Source organism: Zootoca vivipara, chromosome 3, assembly GCF_965207765.1.
Source record: "Zootoca vivipara chromosome 3, rZooViv2.hap1.1, whole genome shotgun sequence".
In the NCBI taxonomy this organism is placed as follows: domain Eukaryota; kingdom Metazoa; phylum Chordata; class Lepidosauria; order Squamata; family Lacertidae; genus Zootoca; species Zootoca vivipara.
Genome location: NC_142586.1, coordinates 102,112,715 through 102,136,431, shown reverse-complemented (window position 1 = coordinate 102,136,431; position 23,717 = coordinate 102,112,715). Strand labels below are relative to the sequence as shown.

Here is a 23,717-nt window from a genome sequence, read left to right as displayed (position 1 = left end):
GAGGGCTGTTTGTGTTCAAAATATCCTGATACCTAGGTTGGTGGCAGGGATGCTATGGGGAGACTGGCAAGCAGAGGCCTTAACTGATGTGACTCCAAAAAGAGCTCAGGTTGTGGGGTATGTGCTTCTCACCACCACCACCTATTTTCTTCCTACAATAACTCTGCAAAGGTGGCAACTGATCCCAGGTCCCTCTGTGAGCTGGGGTAAAGGCTGGATGGGGATCTTTAAATCTGGGTGTCTCTAGGCCTAATCCAACCCACTCTGACCACTGCAACCCCACAGCTTCTCTTTTTCTACACTCCCTGTTCAGGCATTCAGAGCAACACAGGAGGGTTGAAACTGGGCAGTGACAAGCATGCGCCTGCCTGCTCCATCCTAACCATCTCATGTTGAGCACAAAGGGGGTTGTAAGTGTGTTCGGCTGAACGCTGTTTATTTGGAGCATTTGTGCCCCAATTAGTTCAGCCAAAAAAGGCTCTCAGAGTGGCGACTAATACTGACTAATACAAATCTTCAAACTGATGCAGAAATGTGGAGAACCGGGATGGGGGGGGGATAAGATTGATGGATTTGCCCAACCCTAGCAAGCACTTGGGTCGGCAGCTTCCTCATCCTCCAGCCTCTGCCAGCCTTTGCAGGAAGGCGGACCATCCATAGGAGTACCTGACAGCCGCCTCTCCCAGCTCCACCAACAGCTCTGTCCTGGGCCAGGGTAGAAGATGACAATAACATAGTGATGAGGATGGTGGATGGACCATGGGCTGAATTGCGTTTGGCCTAATTTGAAATGGAGCCACCCCACTTCCTTATCCCCCGTCCCACTTTGAGAATTGGTGGGAACTGAGTAGAAGGATGAAACAGCAAGGAGTCTGAAGTAGTCATGGCCTGTGGCAGGAATGGGAAACCTGTGGCCTTCCAGATATTATTGGATGGTGCTTCCCATCACCCTTGACCATTGACCATACTGACCCAGGCTGAGCCCAACAGCATCTGAACGGCCACAGGTTCTCAATCTCTGGCTCTGGGTTGGAGCAGAAGCATCCTGCTCTCCTGATGCTTGGATGACAGAGATGGGGAATTTCAAAACTCTCCCCAGGCAACACGCCCCGCTGACCATGCTTTGCACTCCCGAGTGTTTTTGCCTGCCTTGAATGTGTCATTGATGGTGCCTCTTGTTTGCTGGATGTAGGGAGAAGGGGGTGTTAGTGTGTGTAGAAACCAGTCCACTGTACGAAAATGAAATTGATATTGGTTGTCAATTGCCCGTCACTAGCATGCAGCCCTCAGAAGATTTCCCAGAATGGAATGTGGCCCTTGAACTGAAAACACTTTCCAATTCCTGTTGTAAGAGTTCAGGACAGTATAGGGAACCTCTTGGTGGCGCTGGGGTATAAATGAGTAAAACTGGAGTTTGGAGAGATGCTGTGTTCCTCTCCTGCTTCCTGCCAGGGAGGAGATAGGAAGACAAGGAGGCAGAAGCTGAGGCCAGTCCAGGCTCATTTCCTATTTGCATTTGATTTCCACAGCACAAAATGCTTCCCGGCATGAATAATTATAGAGGCAGAGGAACAAAAACAACTTGTTAACTCAATTTGTGGGTGATTATTTAGGTGTCACAACCAGCTGTTAAGAGGGTGGGATAATAACACCCAAAGAACAGAGAGGGAATAAAAATAAGGGCAAGAAATTAACACAACAAACCATTCAGCTGAAAGCAGTGCTACCAAATTCGCTTTTGAGAAAGCTGAGATGACCATGTCATGTAATTGAAACAGTGAGGAAACATTTATTTCCCAAATTTTGGGCCAATTTATGAAAACAGGTTCATATATTTGGTAAATGGATGTGCAGTTTGGCCCAAGACAAAGGAGGCATTCCATAGCTTCACCACCGACACCTCTTCCTTTCAGGTCAGCTTGTAACTACCATAGCACTAGAAATGACCCATAGCTCAGTTGGTAGAGCACGAGACTCTTAATCTCAGGGTCATGGGTTCGAGCCCCACATTGAACAAAGGATTCCTGCATTGCAAGAGGTTCGACTAGATGACTCTCATGTTCCCCACAATTCTACGATAGTTCTTAACATGAGACCCCTTAACGTTCCACCCGGTGGAACGCCCTCCCATCCCTACTGTTTGAGATACTGGTTCTTGTTCTCTAGATGTCCTTGGGTCCCTGTTGATGGGAGAAGTATTTGTATCCAGAGTTATATTAATGTGGGTTAAGTACGTTATGTAAAGACATATTTAACTGTGAATTGAGAGGGCTCCCTAAATTGGATAACTGCACTTTCAGTGCCATTGTGATCTTCAAAGAATGCCAGTTAGTTTTCTTTCTGGTAGTCAAGAGCTTCTGAAAACATCCCAGATACTTTCGATTCCTGTCGGGAAGGTGGTTCTCCAGCGTTTCCTTTGTTCTTTAAAGAGTCTTTTTTAAAGAATGCAGTACCATTAGGGGTGCATCTTTGCAGCAATGGTGGTTCTATCTTCAACTCTTAGATCTACTCTGTACATCAAATGGCTTCCCGGGATAAGCTGTTTCTGCCTCCCCATTGAAATGAAGTGTTCATTCTGACAGACAGTCTCACTCCCAGCAAGTGATCTATCTAGTCCCCTCCAGATTGCCATCATTGTGTAGGACAGGATTCATTCGCATACCGGAAATTTATATTTTGAGCAATTAAAGTGGATTAAAGCACTCTGGCACAACAAATCCATTCTCCCCCCCCAAAAAAACCCCTGACTTTTTGCAATTAGGAGAGTGACAGGGATAAATGTCTGATTAACGGGAAGATGTATAACCCCCACCCAAGCAAATCAGAATGAATGCTCATTGGCATGTAACCTCCCTGCAAGCAAATGAGGATGAATTCTCAAGAGGTCAACTGGAGGAGCAGTTCAAATGGCTGGATGAAATTCTGCAGAACTGATGGTTCTGATAGTTACAAAAGAGTTATCTTAATTTAGCTCAGGTGTGTCTAACTTGTGGGCTGCAGGTTGCATATGACAAAACTTCAGTAAGCCCACAACTTACATGTGGGTTACATTCAAGCATTGTGCCTAAGGCCAAAATCTATATGGGCTTAAAGCCGTAATAAATATCTATCTATCTAAGGCCAAAATCGCTTACAGTCATACCTTGGAAGTCAAAGGGAATCCGTTGCCGACGTCTGTTTGACTTCCAAAACGTTCAAAACCAAATTGCGGCTTCTGATTGGCTTCAGGAAGCTCCTGCATCCAATCACAAGCCGCGGAAGCCCCGTCGGATGTTCAGGTTCCAAAAGAACATTCACAAACCGGAACAATCACTTCCGGGTTTGTGGCATTCGGGAACCAAAACGTCCAAGTTCCAGGGCGTTCGGGATCCAAGGTACGACTGTATAGTAAAAACCCATTGAGTTTGTTGGTGGGTGTCAAGGAGCTGTCAGGAGAGCACAAGTCATCTACAGGGCAGCAAAGAATGTGAGGAACGAAATGCAGTTAGCTTTTATTCACAGGAAGTGACAACACAGCAGAGTTCCTCTGGTTCATCTTAATACAGCTGGAGACGTTACTGAAACTGACCACTGGCCCTTCCCTTCCCCTCTAACCTCTCACTCTGGATCCCTCCCTAGCAGACGGGGCTCTTCCTCTGGGTCTGTCTGGCTCCTTGCTCAGCAACGTGCAGGATTCTCCTCGAGCTGGGTATCAGAGGGAGTACCAGAGGACTGGGCCTGAGTAGCAAGGGCAACCTCTGACTCCTCTCTGCCTGAGTCTGTGCTCACACTGCGACTCTCAGCCTCTAGCCCTGTCCTGGAAGGGCCTCCTCCTTCTGACACCCCCCCTTGATTGCTCAAACCCCCTGCTTCAAGCACCTCCCAATTGTCCCTTCCCCAGGCTGTTCCCCAGTGCCCACCACCACCACAATCCAGGGTCGTCTTTTTCCCTATCCTCCCTGGGGGGCTCTTGGGCACTCGATGCCCTCCACTCTTCCTCATCCAGCCAGGCCCTGACAGTGGATGGGATTGCCAAAGTCATTTTCACCAAATCCCTGGCCCCTTTCCACCCCTTTTAAAATTTCTGCCATGTGCGTAAAGCTGAATGTTCGCAGGTTAAATGTGCGTAAGTTGAAAACTTACTGTACTACACAGTGAACTTGGGTGGAAATAAGTCTTGCAGTGAGCTGGGGGGACGGGTCTGAATGGAGATGGAAAAGGAGGGTGGGAAGCAAGAGAAAGCAATGGTTTTATTAGAGAATGTTTGGTTGCAGATCAGGGTACAGGCAGTAAAGCGGTATATCTCATTCCTGTGGAAATTGGGTGGATACAGCACTCTTAGCAAGTCTTAGATGGAAGCAGCATATTACAAGGCATGTAAGTCCTGTCTGGGGAAGGTAGGTGGCAGGTCAACCTCCAATGGAGGGGGGAAGCAGGATGGGAGCCAAAAATGGATGGGGATGGAGGAAGAGGGGAAAGCAGACACACACATTGCCACTTCCAATATATTTCCCCCAAGGAATGTGACCCTCAACAGTAAAATAAGATAAAATAAAATACATCTCATAGTCCATCTGAATAAGTCTTCAGTTCTGATTTCCAGATTGACTCCTGGGCTGTAAAGTGATGCCTCTATACTGGAATTGGAGTAAGTTTTTCCCTTTCAAAGCGCTTTACTGCTGGAAATTCAATCTTGAAGTATGTGCCCATCTAACTGTCCTGTAGAGCAGCAGCAGCAGCTGAGGAAAGAATCTTAGAATTATAGCATTTCAATCCTTCATTTTATAGTCCACAAAATAGTGTTGTTGTTGTTGTTTAAAAAAAAACCCAGTATTGTACCTGATCTGCTCTGGCCCAACCCTACTCAGAGTTTCAATACCCCAGGTTTGTGCCGCTGGTGTTTTGATCTATGGATTTTAGAATAAGTGGCATAGACAGATTTTCAGGAGTGAAGCCGAGATGAAGTGAAAAGTCAGAAGTTTGTTGAAGAATGAAGGCATAAATATCTCCATAGAGGTTCTTTTAGTTGTGCTTTCCCCCCTCCTCAGACTTTCACTAAGGGAATAAATAATACATCGCATGGTGGCAGCTAGTTTGCTGTGGCGTGATTGGCACCCATGCAACAGCTAGGGTGACTAATTGCCTTCCGAGACCGAATTAGTGCTCCTCCCTGGGGGTGCCACGGTAAAAATAGAAGTAGTTACTTACCAAGGACCCCTAGATCTGTGACAGGAACATTAGAGGCTTATTCCAACCACAGCATAATGGGGCACTTCACGTAAATTAATGTTCATTTCTCCCACCCCACCCCCCACTGCCCCGAATGCAGAGTGCAAAATAATTTTTAACAGTTTTCCTGCTTCATTTTTAACAACTGCCTGCAGGTAAGATCTGCTAAGAGAATGAAGCAGTTAATGTACCATTCAGTCACTCCATACTTGCTTTCTGCTATGCTTCTACTTTGTTTAAATTGGGAAGGAGATATCCCGCTTTCCTTACCTCCACTCGTTCTTATCTCCTCCAGATTGCCTTTTCCTCCTGCCTGCCCCCCCTTTAGCAGGCAACCTCTCTTTTCTCCAGGCTCCTCCCACGCCCCTTCTCCAGTGGTAGCTGGTGGCCACTGTGGGTGGTAGGATGGACAGCAGGAGGGGCCAACAGTAGGTGGAGCCAGAGCTAGTTGACAGAGCCGACTAGTTGTAGTTTTGCCCTACTGAGGCTAAGGAGGAGGAAGCCAGCAAGCAGTGCCACCCCTGGACTAGCTATGAGGAAGAGGCCAGGCAGGTGGGAGCTCAGGGCATTGGGAAGGACCCATCTTGAAAGCTTGCAACATCTCACCATTCCCATTTTTTCCCATCTGCAGCCTGTACAAGATGAGTGTGCTGGTCAGGCTACAGTGGTACCTCTACTTACGAATTTAATGCGTTCCGAACACACATTTGTAAGTCGAAAAAAATTGTAAGTCGAATCCCATAGGAATGCATTGGGAGAAAAAATTCGTAAGTCGAAGCAACCCTATCTAAAAATTCGTAAGTAGAAAAAATCCTATCTAAACCGCATCCAAGATGGCTGACAGAGCTCCATTTGTAAGTAGAAAAATTCATAAGTAGAGTTATTTGTAAGTAGAGGTACCACTGTACTTGCAAGTAACCAGCTGGCTTGTGGCTTCTTCCACCTGTTCTCTACACAGTGACCTGCAGTGCTGAACCAGTAGTGCCTGATGCATTTTGACTCTTGGTTCCATTTTCTCTGTTCTCCCTTTTTTCCTATCGCCTCCAGGCTTACCGTCACTCCCCACTTCCAAACTAAATGTCAGAAAAGAAGGCGTTTGTCTAACAAATCTTCTTGCAGCAATAGAGCAGTGCTAGAAGAGAGCGATCTCTCTGCCTTTTTGAGAAAGAGAAGTTAAGCTCTGGGGATTCTAGAGCAGCGTTCCTCAACTTGGTGCCTTCCAGATGTTTTAGGCTTCAGTTCCCATCAGCCTCAGCCAGCACTGGCTGGGGCAGATGGAAGCTGTCGTCCAAAACTTTTGGAGGACACATGTCAGGGAAGGCTGGACTAGATCAGGATCTTGCACTCTGTAGCCCGTGGAGAGTATCAGGGTGGGCCACCTAGTGAATACTACCAAGAGCTATTTCACCTCTTTGTGTTGGATGAGTTGAAGTTTCTGGAGAGAGCAGCAATCATAGGAAGTTGCCTGCTGTGTCTACCTGTATCACACATATGCTTTGGAACCCAACCATTACGTTTTCAGCCATATGCACACGAATGTGTGTAGTTGCTTTTATCTGGAGGGACCTTGTACAGCCGTACCTCGGGTTGAGTATGCTGCGGCTTGCGTACTCGGTGTACCCGGAAATGTTTACTTCCGGGTTCTGTCGCGCGCGCATGCACTAAAGCGCCGCTCGGGTTAAGTACTTTTCGGGGTGCAAGCGCCACCCCGGAACAGATTGAGTACTTAACCCGAGGTACCACTGTACTTATTAAGTTGTCTCCTGATCCATGGTGATATCTACCACCAAGAGAAGGTGATGGCCCTGAGGAGATCAGTTGTCCTGGGGTTCTGGAACAGATGGCAAGACAAGGCTAGACCTGTGAATGAGGACCAAGGTCCTGATTCAGGACCACGGTCAGCAATCCTGTAGCTGAGGTAGAAAATACAAGTAGTCTCAGCAGGGTCTTAGAACTAAACAGCAAGGGTATATGAAAGATACCACAACCACCAATAATAATGTAACCACAGCAATTACACCAGTTCAGAATGAGAGCAACCATTTACAGTCCAAAAGCTTTCCTGAAAAAGGAGGGCTTTGATTGTCTTGTGGAAGACTGTTAGAGATGAGATGAGACGAATTTGCATCAGGAAAACAACAACAACAATGTTCTGGGCACAGTTGCTGAACAGACCCCCTCCCTATTCCCAACCAAGAATATTTTTGGGAATACTGGTAAGTGCCTGACAATGATCTCACAAGGCAGCCAGGCTTACGCTCCTTCTCTTGACACCAATAATTATGTTATTATTATTGCCAGTTGAGACGGAATCATGGAAGTAAATGCCACTCAGAAGTGGCGCTGCACATAGCCACACCCAGAAGTGTACTTCATCAAATGCTATTCCTCAAGGCAGAATTTGAGACTTAATATCCACACCGTATGAGGAAGGACTAAGATGATCTGTAGCATTCACTACCTTGTTTAATTCTATCCCAAAGCAACCTTTGAAGTAGGTTATCGTTCCCTTTATGCAAATGGAGAATTGGCACGGAAACGGGGTGGCTTCCTTGAGGCCGCCCAGCAAGTTATTAATTGGGTTGGGCTTTGAACGCTTCTCTTCTAGGCCTTAATTTACACTTCAGCCAATGGGCCACATTTGCTTTTATTTACAAGTCATGTGAGAGCACAGCAGGGTAGGCCCTGAAGCAGCAGGTAGTATCTTCCTTCTTGTGGAGCTTCCTTCCTCCCCAAACACTTCTCTCCAATGATTTTATCCCCCACCCAAGCAACTATTTTTGACATTGGTCACATGCTCTGCCTGTTTTAGGTTCATTCAAGTACATCTCAAATTAGCCCTGTTGTGAGTGTCAGGAGTTATATCTTGTCCATTCCTTCTGGCTCGTCTTTCATCTGGATTATGCAGAGCGTCTACCAGAGGCATTCGGTCCGTACTTTTACCATAAATTCTGACCTGCTCAAGGCCTTCCCCTTTGGCAAGGCAAATGATGTCAACTTTCTGAGAGTTTGGAGAAGCCAGGGACAATTAGCCATTTAAGAGAGTAGGGCATTATTTAGGCCTGTGAGTTTGTTTCAGAAAGAAATGGTAGAAGTAGAAATACTGTGTATGACTATTTCAGGTGTGGGGAACCTTTGCCCCCCCCCCAGATGTGACTGAACTACAACCCCTATAATCCCTGACTGTTCACCAAGCTTGCTAGACCTGAAGGACGTTGTGGTTCAGCAACATCTGGGGGACAAAGGTTCCTCACCCCTGCCCTATTTCAGGTGCTGAACACCTCTGGAATTGGTAATAGGCTGAAAGGTAAAGGTAAAGGGACCCCTGACCATTAGGTCCAGTCGTGACCGACTCTGGGGTTGCACGCTCATCTCGCATTATTGGCTGAGGGAGCCGGCGTATAGCTTCCAGGTCATGTGGCCAGCATGACAAAGCCGCTTCTGGCGAACCAGAGCAGCGCACGGAAACGCTGTTTACCTTCCCGCTGTAGCAGTTCCTATTTATCTACTTGCATTTTGACATGCTTTCGAACTGCTAGGTTGGCAGGAGCTGGGACCAAGCAACGGGAGCTCACCCCGTCACAGGGATTCGAACCACCGACCTTCTGATCAGCAAGCCCTGGGCTCAGTGGTTTAACCCACAGCGCCACCTGGTTCCCTAACAGGCTGAATAAAGGCTAATTAAATCTGGACAGAATGGTGGCACTAGCAGTAACTGCCTCACTAGATTAATAGGGTGGTGTTCAATCTGTTTTGGACGGGGTTGCGCTTCCCCTTAAGGATCACGTTTGTCACTGTTGAGTACTGTTAGATTGGGGTCTTACTTTGGTGGCCTGAATGATCCTTGACAAGAAAGGAGATTCCGACTAAACATCAGGAAAAACTTTCTGACAGTAAGAGCCGTTTGACAGTGGAATGGTCTCCCTTGGGAGGTGGTGGAGTCTCCTTCCTTGGAAGTTTCTAAGCAAAGGTTGGATGGTCATCTGTCATGGATGCTTTAGTTGAGATTCCTGCATTGCAGAGGGTTGGACTAGATGACCCTCAGGGTCTCTTCTGTGATTCTATCCGTGTGGCACAAAGCACTTTTCACCTGCTTAAGTCTGTGAACCAGTTGTGACATTTCCTACACAGAGAGAGCCTTGTGACTCTTACTGATGCCCTGCTAATGTCCAGCCCTGGTTACTGCAGGGCATTATACATGAGACATCTCTTGTTTCTTTACTGGCTGCCAATTTGTTTCCAGACATAATTTATTGGGCTGATTTTGACCTATAAAGCGCTCTATGTCTTGGCACCAAATTAGATGAATGGCCATTTTCTCCTGCATGAACCACCCAGTTTCTTAAGTTGTTGTTGTTGTTGTTTGAATTTATATACCGCCCTATTCCCGGAGGCCTCAGGGTGGTTCACAAAATAAAATCAAAATATAAAACCACAAAATACATAATCAGAATAAAAATAACCCAATAACCACCCCCCCAAAACCCCCTGAGCAACCTGGCAGCTGAATTCTGCACTAGCTGAAGTTTCTGAACCATCTTCAGAGGCAGCCCTACATATACTGCATTGCAGTAATCTAAACTTGAGGTTACCAGAACATAGACAACAGTAGTTAGGCTATCCCTGTCCAGATAGGGGCATAGCTGGGCCACCAACCGAAGCTGATGGAAGGCACTCTGGGCCACTGAGGCCACCTGAGCCTCAAGCATCAGCAAAGAATCCAGGAGTACCCCCAAGCTACGAACCTGCTGCTTCAGTGGAAATGTAACCCCATCAAGAGCATCTAGGGAACCACCCTAAAATGTTTGTGGGAGGCTTTTCTCAGATTAGCCTCAGTTTCTGATGTGAGCCCTGCTCATGTCAAACCAGAGGCCCTCTACCCTGTTTCTCCTAAAATAAGACATACCCATAAAATAAGCCGTAGCAGGATTCCTAAGCATTTGCGCAATATAAGCCATACCCCGAAAATAAGACATAGTGATAGGCGCAGTTCTGGAGAGCACCAAGGAAGAGGCGAGGCTGGGCGCATAATAAAAAATAAGACATCCCCTGAAAGTAAGCCATAGTGTGTCTTCTTGAGGAAAAATAAATATAAGACGGTGTCTTATTTTCAGAGAAACACAGTAGATGTTGGGCTGCCCCTCCTTCCTGCACTGGACAGAGTGGTCAGTGGTCAGAGACAGTGGGAGCTGTAATCAAGCAATGTCTGGAAGACCACGGGTTCTCCATCCCTGATGTAGGGTCCCACCCGACAGACTCAGATGAAGGACGATGAACACGCAGTGTGGCACTGGCTCCACCTACTGTTGACCTCCTGCCTTGCGCCCCACCAGTCCCAACTGGCAGCCTGCCCCCTTGTCCTTGTTGCGGCTCACCTTGTAGACTTAACCCCAGAGGATTATAGTATCCAGCAAAGGCTACTGTTTTTCTCACACATAGAGTGCCTTTGAGCTCCGAAGGCACCAGAATGCCTTCTTCGATAATGCTTGGTGGATTAATATTATTTTAAAACTAATTAAAAGGGCATTACCAGCATAACGCCTTGGGAGTCCTGGTGGGCAGAGTGGGAGAGCTGCCGCAACTCTCCGCTGGCTAATCCGTTTCCTTTTCCCCTCTCAAGGTGAGCCAGGTTAATCCTGCTGGAAGTGGAATCTCTCCACTCAGACAGATCTGTGTAATGTTTGCCCCCGAGCCAAGTTAATTCCGCGCGGCTTAATAAGGTGAGGTGGGTGGATAATTTGGCCTCGCTGCTCTGCTCTGCTCTTTCTCTGAACTTCTCACTGGCAGCGGAGCGACCCTCCCTGCAGCATGGAGAAAATCCCCCCGGCTCATTTGAGCAGGGAAATAGGCAATTGCTTTCTTAGCAGTGACTTGGCTGCCGAGGTGGAGGATCTATGCGTCTCTGCACGGTGTACCAAGCATTTGGGGCAGCCTCGGTTCAGGGATGCCCAGCTGGGGCTTGATAAGCTGTGCTTGCTTTTTCCAGATGAGAACTGGAAGCACACTTCAACCTTAAACACCCAGGAAAGTTTGCTTTTAAGCACGGGTACGAGCATAAGAATTATTCTGACAGCACCATGCTCTGCTTTTCTGTCCATTTGTAGCAGAGCACATGTTCCTCTGTGCAGTAGATCCCAAGGCTCACCTTCAGCTGAAAGGATCTTGGGTAATAGAGTTAGGAAAGGAATCTACCTGAGACCGTGGAGAACTGCTGCCCGTCAGAGTGACCTTTTGCACTTGTTCAAACACAGTAGCAAAGATGAAACCCCAGAATAATGAGTCCTTTGCAGTTTTGGACTTTCAGACATCATATTGCTTACAACAGTCTTCCTCAACCTAGCACCCTTCATATGTTTTGGATTAAAACTCCCATCATCAGCCAGGACTTATAGGCCAAAACTTATGGAGGGCACCAGGTTGAGAAAGGCTGGCCAACCGATGGCATACTCGTTGCATCCAAAATCCAAAAGAAGACTTGTAACATTAAAGTGTGGAAGGTCTCTTCATTTCCTACAACTCTTGACATTTCCCCCCCTTCCTCACAAGCCAAACCGTGGGCAAACCTTTCAACGTGTTAAAACTCAGTAAGACCACCAGGAGCATGTTGAAATCATTGGTTGCAAGGAGGAGGGCCAGTTGGCCATGCTCTGGTCTACCACAATTTGTGGGCAGCTGAATGGAAGGACTTGTCTCATGCCTTTGGCTCAGATCCAGACCAGCTGGCAGGTGGTGTGCTGTGAGAATATTGGGTGGTGCTTGTATATATGTATTTATTATTTTTAAAAAGCATGACATAAATGCAAGATATGTTGAAATATATAGGTAAAGCTCATCACACCCCTTCTGTGACTCCCCGGGTCGTCCTGTGTGAACTCATTCACAGTGGATTTTGCTTGCTGTGTTCATTTATTAGGAGAAAGTGTTCTTAAAGCATTTGTACCAGTAGTGGTAGTTGCTTTTCAGTGACATGCCACCACCCCTTGCCCCTGCATTCGCCATTTCCTTTTCTTTAAAGCTCATATCTCTGGAAATCTTCCTCTGCCTAATACAGACTGCTCTGTTGCTTCACCTTGTGTCATCAAATTCTTAGCGTTGTGTTTTCCCTCCCTTACACAGGCCAGGTGAGGTTGTGATGTGATAATTGACTCTTAACACTTCAATCCGTGTCTTGTTGCAGGGTTCAAAGAGAGTCCTGAGATCCAATGAATATGTTCTGCCCCCTGGAGGCTTGATGGAGACTGACCTGGAACTGACATTTTCGTTGCAGGTAATTTGAACTTTGCTCGCCAGATAGCAGAGAACCGTCCCTCGACAGGATGATTAAAATCTTTTCCCTGCGTCTCTGGTTTTCTGAACAGACAGTGCATTTAGAAACAGACAGGGAAGAGCTCTAGGAGTTTCCTTGAGATTCTGTTGAAGAGGCTTTCTCTTGCACACGTAGGGTATGATTGCTATTCTGACAGCAGCCCTAGATATGTTTACCCCCCCCCCCCCCACGGAAGTCAGTTCTGCTGTGTTCAATGGGGCTTGCTTCCTAGCAAATGTGTTTAGGATGGCAGCCAAAGGCTCCTTTCAAATCAGCCATTCATGAGAAGGTGTTCCCCAGCATGGCCTAGAGTCAGGGATAATGGGAGATAAGATCTAGTGAGCATCTGGAGCGACATCAGAATGGGGAAGGATGGGCTAGGCCAAGTGAACTGCTAGCCATGGTGTGATGATGATGATGATAATAATAATAATAATAATAATAATAATAATAATAATAATACCCCACCCATCTGGTTGGGTTTTCCCAGTGTTGAGGAGATGCATGGGAGAAAACATGGAGAGCATTTGAGAGATCAAGTTTGTTTGTTCTTGAGTTCTCTGCTGAGTGCTTATTTACGATTTACTTACTACACCTACTCCTACTACATTTATATCCCACCTGCCCTTCAGGGAGGTCAAGATGGTGTAGATGATTCTCCCTTTTTAATCTTATCCTTGTAACAACTCTGTGAGGGTGGCTGAGAGACTGTGACCAGACCTAGGCCATCTGATGAGCTGCATGGCTTAGTGGGGATTTGAACCCTAGCACTACCTTGCTTGGGATGCGGGTGGTGCTGTGGGTTAAACCACAGAGCCTAGGGCTTGCCGATCAGAAGGTCGGCGGTTCGAACCCCCGCGACGGGGTGAGCTCCCATTGCTTTGTCCCAGCTCCTGCCCACCTAGCAGTTTGAAAGCACGTCAAAGTGCAAGTAGATAAATAGGTACCGCTGCGGCGGGAAGGTAAACAGCGTTTCCATGTGCTGCTCTGGTTCGCCAGAAGCGGCTTAGTCATGCTGGCCACATGACCCGGAAGCTGTACGCCGGCTCCCTGCGGCCAATAAAGCAAGTTGAGTGCCGCAACCCCAGAGTTGGTGACGACTGGACCTAATGGTCAGGGGTCCCTTTACCTTTATCTTTACTACCCTGCTTATGGAGTGCTCTCCCTAGGAAGGCATGCCTGGTACCATAACTGGCTAGTTTTAGGTGCCAGGCCAAAACCGTTTATTTTCAGCTGAGCTTATGACCTTTCGCTTGGAGAGTTTTAGATTATGTGGCCTCTTCAGTGGGTGGGATGTGTTAGACCGTCTTCTGCGTGTGTGAATGTTTTAGCTTTTGTTTCGTTTTCATTTTATGTTGGTTTAATTTTTTTCTATTATACCGTAAGTCGCTTTGCATTTACTTCTTGCAATTGGAAGAAAAAGTGGCTAATAAGTGTAATTCATCATCATCATCTTCTTCTTCTTCACCCTAACCCAGGGGTCGACAACGTTTTTTGAGGCCGGTCTGGTCCACTCCCTGCCAGACCTCTTGGTGGGCGCCCACGCATGCACTCAAGCTATTTCTGGCGCTCTTCCGACCTGGAAGAGCGCCAGAAATAGCTTGAGTCGGAATAGCAGGTCGGAAGAGCGCCGGAAATAGTGTGTGTGCACAGGTGCTCCTCTGTTCCGGAAGTGCACCAGAAATAGCATGTGCACACACTATTCCAGCGCTCTTCCGACCCGGAAGTTGGTCCCCGCGGTGACCAAAAAATGGCGCTGCGGAAAAAAGAGCATGGAATCCCCACACCGATCCATGGAACGGCCGTGGGCCAGTTCCAGGAAGCTCATGGGCCAGAACCCAACCTCTGCCCTAACCGCTACACTGAACTGGCATCTCAAGAACAGCATGTTATCTGAATCTGTCTCCTCCTCTCCCTGTAGTACCCACACTTCCTGAAACGTGATGGCAACAAGCTCCAAATCATGCTCCAGCGCAGAAAGAGGTACAAGAACCGCACTATTTTGGGCTACAAGACCCTGGCAGTGGGCATCATCAACATGGCTGAGGTAAGGGAAGCAGCAAGGTGGGCAATTATGTAGGCATCCCATGCCTTTAACCATCTCTGAGCAATGGGCTCTTGGTGGTGCCAGAGCTGATGGGGAGCAAGAGTGGCTCATGCAGAAACCTGTTCTGGCACCAGGGCATCTTCTCAAGTTCTTTGTAGGTTGTGCTTCTTGTATGTGGGAGGAGACTGGTCTGTTCCAGAAGCCTCTTCCTGCACAAGGAAGTAGAATTGGAGCCCCCCCTTCTATGTAGATCCTGTCTATGAAGCTGCTCTTCCACATGGAGGCCCAGATGTTGCTGAGCCGCAGTTCTCATCAGCCCCAGCAAGCAAAGTCAATGGCAAGGCATGGTGGGAGTTGCTTGCTTGTTTTGGCTGGTGTTATTCATTGTATTTGCCAGTCGCTGTTTTCATGGAGTGAACCAAAGCAAGTTATCTTAAAGCCAATTAGGAATTTCCCCCAAAAAATCCTAAAAGCACAGCTGTACAGAAAAAAGGCAGGGCTTACAAGTCCCACCCCACTAAAAGAGGGCACAGTGTCACCCTTCAAAATAAGGGCTAAAAGCCTAGGTAAAGTGAAAAGCCTTTGCTTGGCACGTAAATGCAAATGGGATGGGTGGGGTGTGCCAGGTGTGCCTTCCTTAGGAGAGCATTCCACATCTAGGGGGCCACCACTGGAAAGGCCCAATCTTGTGTTGCCAAGTTCTGAGCATGGAGGGGCCCACTCTAAGGAGGGTCTCAAGATAATGATCATAAATTGTAGAGTTGGAAGGGACCACAGGATTCTTCTAGTCCGACCCGATGCAGTGCAGGAATATTTCGCCCAATGTGGGGCTCAAAACCACAACCCTGAGATTAAGAGTCTCATGCTGTACCGACGGATTGCAGGGTCCAGGTTGGTTCCTGTGGGGAGAGGTTATATCTTGAAGGTCCTGAGTTTCTGATCTGCATAAGGCTTTATAGGTGGAAACAAGCATTTTGAATTAAGCCTGGAAACATAATTCGTAGCCAGCACAGTCATGCCAAAAGTGGTGTTCTTTGTTCAGACAGTCCTGCTGTGATCAAAATTCTGGTTGTTGAATTCTGCATCGACTGCAGTTTCCAAACCATCTTCAAAGGCAGCCCAATGTATAACACATTTCTCTACATGGAGCCCAAATGCATGTTATTCTGCCTCCCTATGGCAGGTCACTGGTCTGCTCCAGAGGCTTCCTCCTGTGCGCTGAGTATCCATTGATCCCTTATTCAGGTCATGCAACACCCGACAGATGGAGGGCAGCTCCTGGGCCTCCACAGCAACATCAAGGATGTGAGCATCCGAGTGGCTGAAATCAGCATCTACTCTCTCTCTAGCCAGCCCATTGATCATGAAGATGGAAACGTCCCCTCTGGCCCCAAAATCAAAGCTGGTAATGTATTACTTATTTTTATTTCATTTATAAATTTTATTTTTCGGTAATTTTTCTGTAAAAGAAATTTACAGATGTGCAAATAACACAAACACAAATCGCATACATTTCTAATACATATATATTTGACTCCCCGCCCCCTTTTTGTGGTTTCTTTTACATTTAAATTTTCATGCTGCATTTTCCACATTACTCCATCTTTAAGTTATTCTTCAGTTTCTCATAATAATCTAACTGCTAGCCTAGTACCTAAAAACTGCTTTGGTCAGGTTCTCATCCAACTCTCATCTGTACCTTCACTGACTTTCTGTCCTGTGATATGTCCTCTCCTACATCCATCCAGAATTGCTTTGTTCCTAAACATGCCCTCTATTCTTTCCCTCTGCTTGTGCCACAGCTCTTCCAGAATCCTTACAGTGGCTCCCTACCATCAATGACAGATTTCTAGGCCTTAATGGCAAACTCAGTGGCTCCGTTCCATGTTTTCCTCTATTCCCCAGTCTCCCTTCCTTTCCCCCTTTGCTGGCTCAGTGCAGTTTGGCCATGGTCTCTGCCTTTTCCCATTCCAGATCGCTCTCCAGATATTGACAACTACTCTGAAGAAGAGGACGACAGCTTTTCCTCCGAGCAGGAAGCCAGCGATGATGCCGTGCAAGGCCAGGTAGCTACTGACCAACCAGCCTTCTGTCTGTCTGTCTGTCTGTCTGTCTGTCTGTCTATCACATTCGAGTCTCACCTTCCCTCTATGACAGTGGTAGCCAATGTGGTGCCTCTCAGGCGTTGCTGGACTAGAACTCCCATCATCCCTAACCATTGGCTGTGCTGGTTGGGGCTGATGGGAGTTGGAGTCCCAGCAACGAAGGCAGCACATTGACTTCTGCTGTTCTCCCCATGTTGCCTTCCAAGTTATGCTGCTGCTTTAGCAGCTCATCCGCATCCAGTCTCTGAGCCGTATTGCCATCAGTTACGTACAGTGGTCTTGCTCAGCCTGAAAATGGCATTTCCATCCTGAGGGCCACAGTCCCTTCTGGGCAACTTTTCAAGGGCCACATGGCAGGTATGGGCAACACATCCTGCCTTTCTACAGCAGGCTAGTTTCTACTCTCACCCCTCTCTGTCCTCCATTCAGGCCAGCAAGAGTCTTTCTCAAGTTCAGGGACACATTCTGCCCAGTGCGAAATAAGGCCAGTGAGGGGAGCTGCCTGGTGCATCTCTGAGGGCCACGTGGAGAGGAGGGGAACTTCACATTCTTCTGACTCTGTGCTGCCATCTCTCGCTTCTCAGGATTTATATGATGAAGAGGATGAAGTGAGGAAGCCGAAGAAAGCCAGGCGGAAAATGATCAGAACCACATCGATGACCAGAGTAAAGACAACCTTCCTTGCCTTTCCAAAGGGGAGTTTGTGGGGGGTTGGAGTTTTCATTTTATTTCATTCCCAGCACAACAGACTAGATGTGGGAGGCTCCCTGATCCTCCCCAGCAGGTGGCGCCATAGAGGATTTCGCGCTCAGGCTAGAGTCTGGTTGACCAGAAGTTGAACTTGTTGGTATGCTGTGCCTGATGAGCTTCGCTAGATGTGCTGATGGTTAGGGAAAGCAGAAGTTCATCTCCAGTTATTTCCCCCCAAATTAGCAGGAGCCGAGTAAATTGTGCAAAATAAGCAAATGTGCTTAATCTGCGTAATGGACAAGCTGCGTAACTCATTGATCCCATATAACAGTCTTCTCCTCTGATGCCCTCTGGATATTGTTGGACTGCAGTTCCCATCATCCCTGACCATTGGCCATGCTGGCTGGGGCTGAATGGGAGATGGAGTCCAACAATATCTGGAAGGCCACAGATCCCCCACCCATGCTCTTAAGACATGCCTTTGTGTGGCAGCTGCTTTTTAGCAAACCGGCATCTTCAAACCTCCCATGCATGCAAACTCCCATCCACTGTTGATTCCTGACCTCCACGTCCCTCCATCCAAATGGCCGTCTACATGACAGGCTTCTCGTGCGCCTGCTTATATGCGCAGCACTTAGGGGCACACGACTCAGCTGCCACATTGATTTGCTTTTAGATACGGCTGAAAGGGCTGCTTGTCAGCAGAGTGGCAGCTCTGTCAGGGCTGGGGCAATAATGGGTCTTGACATCCTCCCACCCAGAGCTTATATTCTGGCCTTGCAGATTCCGAGTCCCCTAAGCAAAGACCATGGCTGCTTCCATGTTCTGTTCAGTGCTCAGATTATTTATTGAGCAGTCGTACGTTGCGTTCTTGTCGTTGGCCGTAGTTCAGCAGTAGAGCAGAAGGCGCTAGGTTTAATCCCTGGTATCTCTAGGTAGCCTGTTGTCTTTGTCCATGGAGTTTTCTTGGCAGGGATACTGGAGTGGCTTGCCAGTTCCTTCTCCAGGTGGATCACGTTTAGTCAAAACTCTCCACTATGACCTGTCCATCTTGGGTGGCCCTGCATGGCATAGCTCATAGCTTCTCTGAGTTATTCAAGCCCCTTCGCCACGACAAGGCATTGATCCATGAAGGATCAATGACCAAACTGCGGGAGGCAGTGCAAGACAGGAGTGCCTGCCGTGCTATGGTCCATGGGGTCACGAAGAGTCGGACACGACTAAACAACAACAACAACATCTCTAGGTAGGGTGCAGAGAGACCCCTGTCCGAAATCTGGAGAGTTGATGCTAGCACTCAGTGCAGACAAAACAGATCTAGATGGACCCAGTGGTCTGACTTGGTATAAAACAGTGTCCCTAGCTTCCAAAGGGAGGCTGGAGGAAAGGTAGTGTTGATAATAGGCAGTGCAAGAGAACTGGCCCATAAGCCACTGTGGGGATTGGGGTGCTGTCAGCTACAGCAGCAGCAGCAGCAGCACCCATGCAAAGAGCCCTGGAGGTGGCGGTGATAAGTACTGGGCAGGGGGTGGTTGGTGCCGGGGGGACAGCCTGTCCAAAAATACCTGGAGCTGGGCCTGCTTGGGGTTCCCCGCCAAATCATTATTATTTTTTGGCTAGTGGGTTTTTGTTTTCAGGGAAAGAAGCCAGCGAGGTGTGTGTCTGTAGCCAGGGTAGGTGGGAAGTGAGAAGCCTCTAGCACTGTGATTGAAATGTTTACCCCCATCCCCAACTTCCTTCTCATTTTAGCAACCAAACTTCAAGCAGAAATTTGTTGCCTTGCTGAAGAGGTTTAAAGTGACGGATGAGGTAAGAAGCTGTGAGTCTGTCCCTGCATGTGGCCAGCCGGCTTTCTCTCTTCTGCCCTCCTCTTCCTCTCTCTCTCCCCCCCCCCCACCTCCCTACATAGGTTCCTGTTTGCAGGAGCAACCCCTGTCTCTTGGGCAGCCGGCACCCTGTGAGCAAGACCCTGCCGAGGAAGACTTAGATAGCTCAGTGGTGGAACGTTTGCTTAGAGCGCAGAAGGCCCCTGGTTCGTTCCCCGGCATCTCCAGGGAGGACTGGCAAAGACTCCCTGTCTGAAACCTGGGAGAGCGGCTGCCGGCCAGTGTAGATGCTGCTCAGCTAGATGGTCCCATTGTCTGACTCGGTATTAGACAGCTTCATTGTCTACGGTGGGCTTCGTGCCTGTAGGTAGGGGTGGGGAACTGCAGGCGTGTGTCCCCGTCCCCCCACTTACGCGGGGGTTACATTCCGGTGGGATGAAATCGCATAATGTGGGGAGCATCCTCTATAAAACACCCTTTAAACGTCCTCTCTGCCGCTACCTCTTCAACCCCTACCAAAAACATGGCAGCCCCAAATATCCACAACTAGAATTGGCGCTCCGGGACTGGCTGGAACGATGCACGGGACGGCAGCTGCTTCTGTGCCACCACACACATCAGCTGTTAGGTGGGGAGGCTGAGCAGAGTAAACAAAGTCCGGCTGCACCTCCAGTCTCTTCGGAGCTTCCCCTGCCCTTACTGACGTCGTTCTTCAGGCTCCGGGGAGGGTCTCCTTGTGAACCACGAAGGCACCCTGGCTCTCCCTCTCTCCCAGAGGGACGATGCCTATAGCTGGAATGGGAAAGGAGGAGCTTTAAGGGGTGGTTGCCCAGCAGACCTGACACGGACTAACCTGTTCACCCAATTTAACCCTTGCTGCGGACAGATCTGGCTGGGTTTCCCTGGCCATTCTGTGCAGCTTCCAACAGAATATTAAAAACACCATAAAACATCAAGCATTAAAAACTTCCCTAAACAGGGCTGCCTTCAGCTGTCTTCTAGAAGTCAGATAGTTGTTTACAGTGGTGCCTCGCAAGACGAATTTAATTCGTTCCGCGAGTCAATTCGTTTTGTGAAAAATTCGTCTTGCGAATCACGGTTTCCCATAGGAATGCATTGAAATTTCTTTTTCTTTTTTTGCCCATAGGAAGGCATTAATTAAATTTCAATGCATTCCTATGGAAAACTGCGATTCGCAAGACGAATTTTTCATAAAACGAATTCGTCTTGCGAGTCACCTTCAGATCGCAAGACTCATTCATCTTGCGAAAAATTCATCTTGCAGGGCATTCGTCTTGCGAGGTAACACTGTATTTCCTTGACATCTGATGGGAGGGCATTCCACAGGGAGGGTGCCACCACCAAGAAGGCCCTCTTCTTGGTTCCCTGTAACCTCACTTCTCACAGTGAGGAAACCACCAGAAGGCGCTTGACCTCAGTGTCCGGGCTGAATGATGCAGGTGGAGACATTTCTTCAGGTATACCAAGGGCAGCTGGTTTCTTGCAGAGGTGAGAGAATGGCCCTGCCTCCCTTCTCCGCAGCCTGACAGCAGATCGCATGCTTTGAGTACAGAAGGTGCGGTCTTCCAGAACCAGCAGTTTAAAAGAATCTCTTGCAGCCACGTTTGGGGTGACTTCTTCTGGAAGGACCTCTGCATTGCGCAGCGGACCGGCCTTTGGCAACCTGGTGCCCTCCCGATGTTGTGGATGGCAACTCCAGACAGCCCCAGACAGCACTGGGAGTTGTAGTTGCAAACATCTGTCGGTCCAGGTTGGCAAAGGCTGCAGGAGATAATCCTGGCCTAGGTGGGCCATTAACCTGACCCAGTATAAATCCACTTTGTATATTCATAGCTGAAGTACAGGTGGGATTTACACTGGGACAAGGAAGATCAGAACCCCTCACCCCATGCTTGGTGCATGAGAAGTAGGTTAACTCTGCTTCCTCCTCCCACTCTGGCAACATGAAAATGCTTGTTATTTCTTGCTTGCTTCCCACCCCCTCAACCTGGCTAGATCCCCTTAAACAAAAAAACAATCGTTTCAATCCGTCCTTACTTAGCATTCACAGCTTTCATCATTAGTAATATCCGCAAATGCCATTAACATGCTGTTTTAATGCCATCTTCTATGAACAAAAGGGGGGGATGAAATTAAAAACCCTGCAGATATATTGCCCCTTACAGTATTATTTATTTATCCTTTCGGCCTTGGTTTAATGGACTGGCTTCAGGTCACCAAAATGTCATCATTAAGGGTTTCCAAGCAGGTCTTAGCAGATGCTGTCCGGACAGGCAGAGGGGGCACAGCAGACACACCCTCACCAGGTTTCATCTGTTTGATTGCATGAGATTGATGAGAAAGGGGAGACTGGGTGATGTTGTCTAGTACTGAACAGCCGGAAAATGCTCTTTCTGGGCGTCTATGGTCAGGGTGTGTGCATTTTGATACTGCAGGGCAGCAAAAAGGGATTTTCCCCCCTCCCCGCAAATTCATTAGATTATTGTTTGATTTTTGCCTGGTGTTGCAGAGTGCACTACAAACTCCACTGGCATTAGAATCCTGGGCAGACCAGGATCCTGCAGGCATGCACTTTCTACTTCTCTTAATTCCCCCCCCCCCCGTGGCCTGGTTCGAGCTTGAACTATTTATTTATTTCATCCAGGATATTTGTACCCTTCTCTTCAGCCAAAAAAGTCTCCCAGAGCAGCTTACAAGAAATCATTTGAAATGAGACAGTCCTAACTAGCAGGCTGACAATCTAAAAAAAAGGCACAGCACTAAAGGGAAAAGGAGCAGGGAGGGTGGAAGAAGAAAGCAAACTCACTTTTAAAGTTAAATAGTCTTTGCAATGACCAGCTGTTTTGTTGTCGTTGTTTTTAACATGATGCACTTCTGCCTTAGAAAGGTAAATAAAGGTGTTTCAGAAGAGAAAACTTTTTTTAAAAAAAGCTGCCTGTGGAGTAAAAAAGCTTATTCAAAGGAGGGGGGGCGGGGAGTGACTTCGAGAATCAATTGTTTCTGTAGCTATACACAGAGCTGTTTGTCTTCTCAAAACTCCCTGTGTGGATAATTTGGTATGGAATCTAATGCCTGGCACAGAATCTGGTAATTGGATTTTTTGAAAAGACTTTTTTTTCATTGAAGCACAAGTATATGCATTGCGAGATGGAAAAGCAAATAACAGAAAACAAATGTGGATAAGGCAGCTTATAACAAATATAAATTGCCATAGCCCAGAAGACCTATAAAGAGGATTACTTTCATGAGTCGGGCAAGTGTGCCTTTTCAAATTAGATGATGGAAGATTAACTCCCCAGCACCCCTTTGTTGGTGTCAGACGGGTGGGGAGCAGGGGTAGAGCTGGGTGCTCCGGCACCCGGAGCAGCACACATGCTGTGCACCGGGGGCAGGGCCAATCCGCCCACAGGGCCAATGCACGCAGCTGTGTGATCCTCCTCGGGGGCAGATCTTGGCAGAGCACCGCGATCCTCCCCTACAGCAAGCCAGGGGAAGGAGGAGAGCTGCAGCTTTTCTGCTTGCAACTTTGCCGCTTGCCGGGCTTGGAGTAGTCGGGATGACACCCGGGGTGCACCACACACCCCTTCCTACGCCCCTGGTGGGGAGCAGCTTTCAGTCCCAAGGGCCACGTAAACTTATAAGGAAGCTTTCTGGGGCCAGCAGTGAGTGTGGCCAGAGTCATTGGCAGAATACAGGAGATGGCTCTAACCTTGGCACATAAATAGGCCACATATTCCATCCACGCAGAAATCAGAGGTTTTCACATCCACACCTGCAAGACCCGCATCTCTTCCTCCTGCTGCCAGGCAAGCAAAGAGGCATCCTCTGAGTTCAAAGACACATTCCCAGTTAGGCTGTGGGGAAGGGCCAGGGAGGATTATTGGAAAGGGAGGATCCTGGGAAGGAAATGTGACTCTAAGCACCAGATAGAGAGGCATAGAGCGCTTCATTCATGCCTGAGGCCTAAGGTTCCACACACCCCTATAAAAGATGTTGAGGGAAGCGACAGTCACATCCACACCACACATTTGAAGCACTTTTATACCGCTTTAACAGTCAGGTATCTCCCCCCCCCCAACCCCAAATTCCAGCAACTGTTGTTTTTTTAAGGGTGCTGGGAATTGTAGTTCTATGGGGTCAGCACCCTTAATAAACAACAATTCTCAAGCTTCCTTGGGGGAATCCCTGACTGTTAAAGTGATATCGGAGTGCTTTAATATTTTTAAATGTCACTGTTTGCTTTTAGATTTTGTTGCATAGCACAAAACGCAGGTTGCAAATGCAAAAACCTCAGAACCACCATAGCACATCAATTGCACAGAGAAGCGTCACATCCAGACGTAAAGACCAGTTTGAGAATCTGTAGGGACAATTTAATCAAGAATATGTCTAGGAAATAGCTCCAGCTAAGAGGTGTGTCCCCCCCACCCCAGTAGTTGGGGGTATTTTGCCTCCTATATTTCATGCTACAAATATCATAAATAGAGTATGCTAGAAAATCTGTAATCTTCGAC

The 23,717-nt window shown here is 47.9% G+C and overlaps 1 protein-coding gene across 2 annotated transcripts in view; it reads left to right on the top strand.

Moving 5' to 3' along the window:
• Positions 1–23,717, top strand: part of LOC118083080 (phosphofurin acidic cluster sorting protein 2) — a 170,086-nt gene that overhangs the window by 122,703 nt on the left and 23,666 nt on the right. For both annotated transcript variants that reach the window (XM_035111141.3, XM_035111139.3), the window contains exons 3-8: positions 12,386–12,475; positions 14,436–14,561; positions 15,807–15,966; positions 16,536–16,627; positions 17,251–17,331; positions 19,106–19,165. In XM_035111141.3, the coding sequence (XP_034967032.3) occupies positions 12,386–12,475; positions 14,436–14,561; positions 15,807–15,966; positions 16,536–16,627; positions 17,251–17,331; positions 19,106–19,165 (609 nt within the window). The remainder of the gene's footprint in view (positions 1–12,385; positions 12,476–14,435; positions 14,562–15,806; positions 15,967–16,535; positions 16,628–17,250; positions 17,332–19,105; positions 19,166–23,717) is intronic.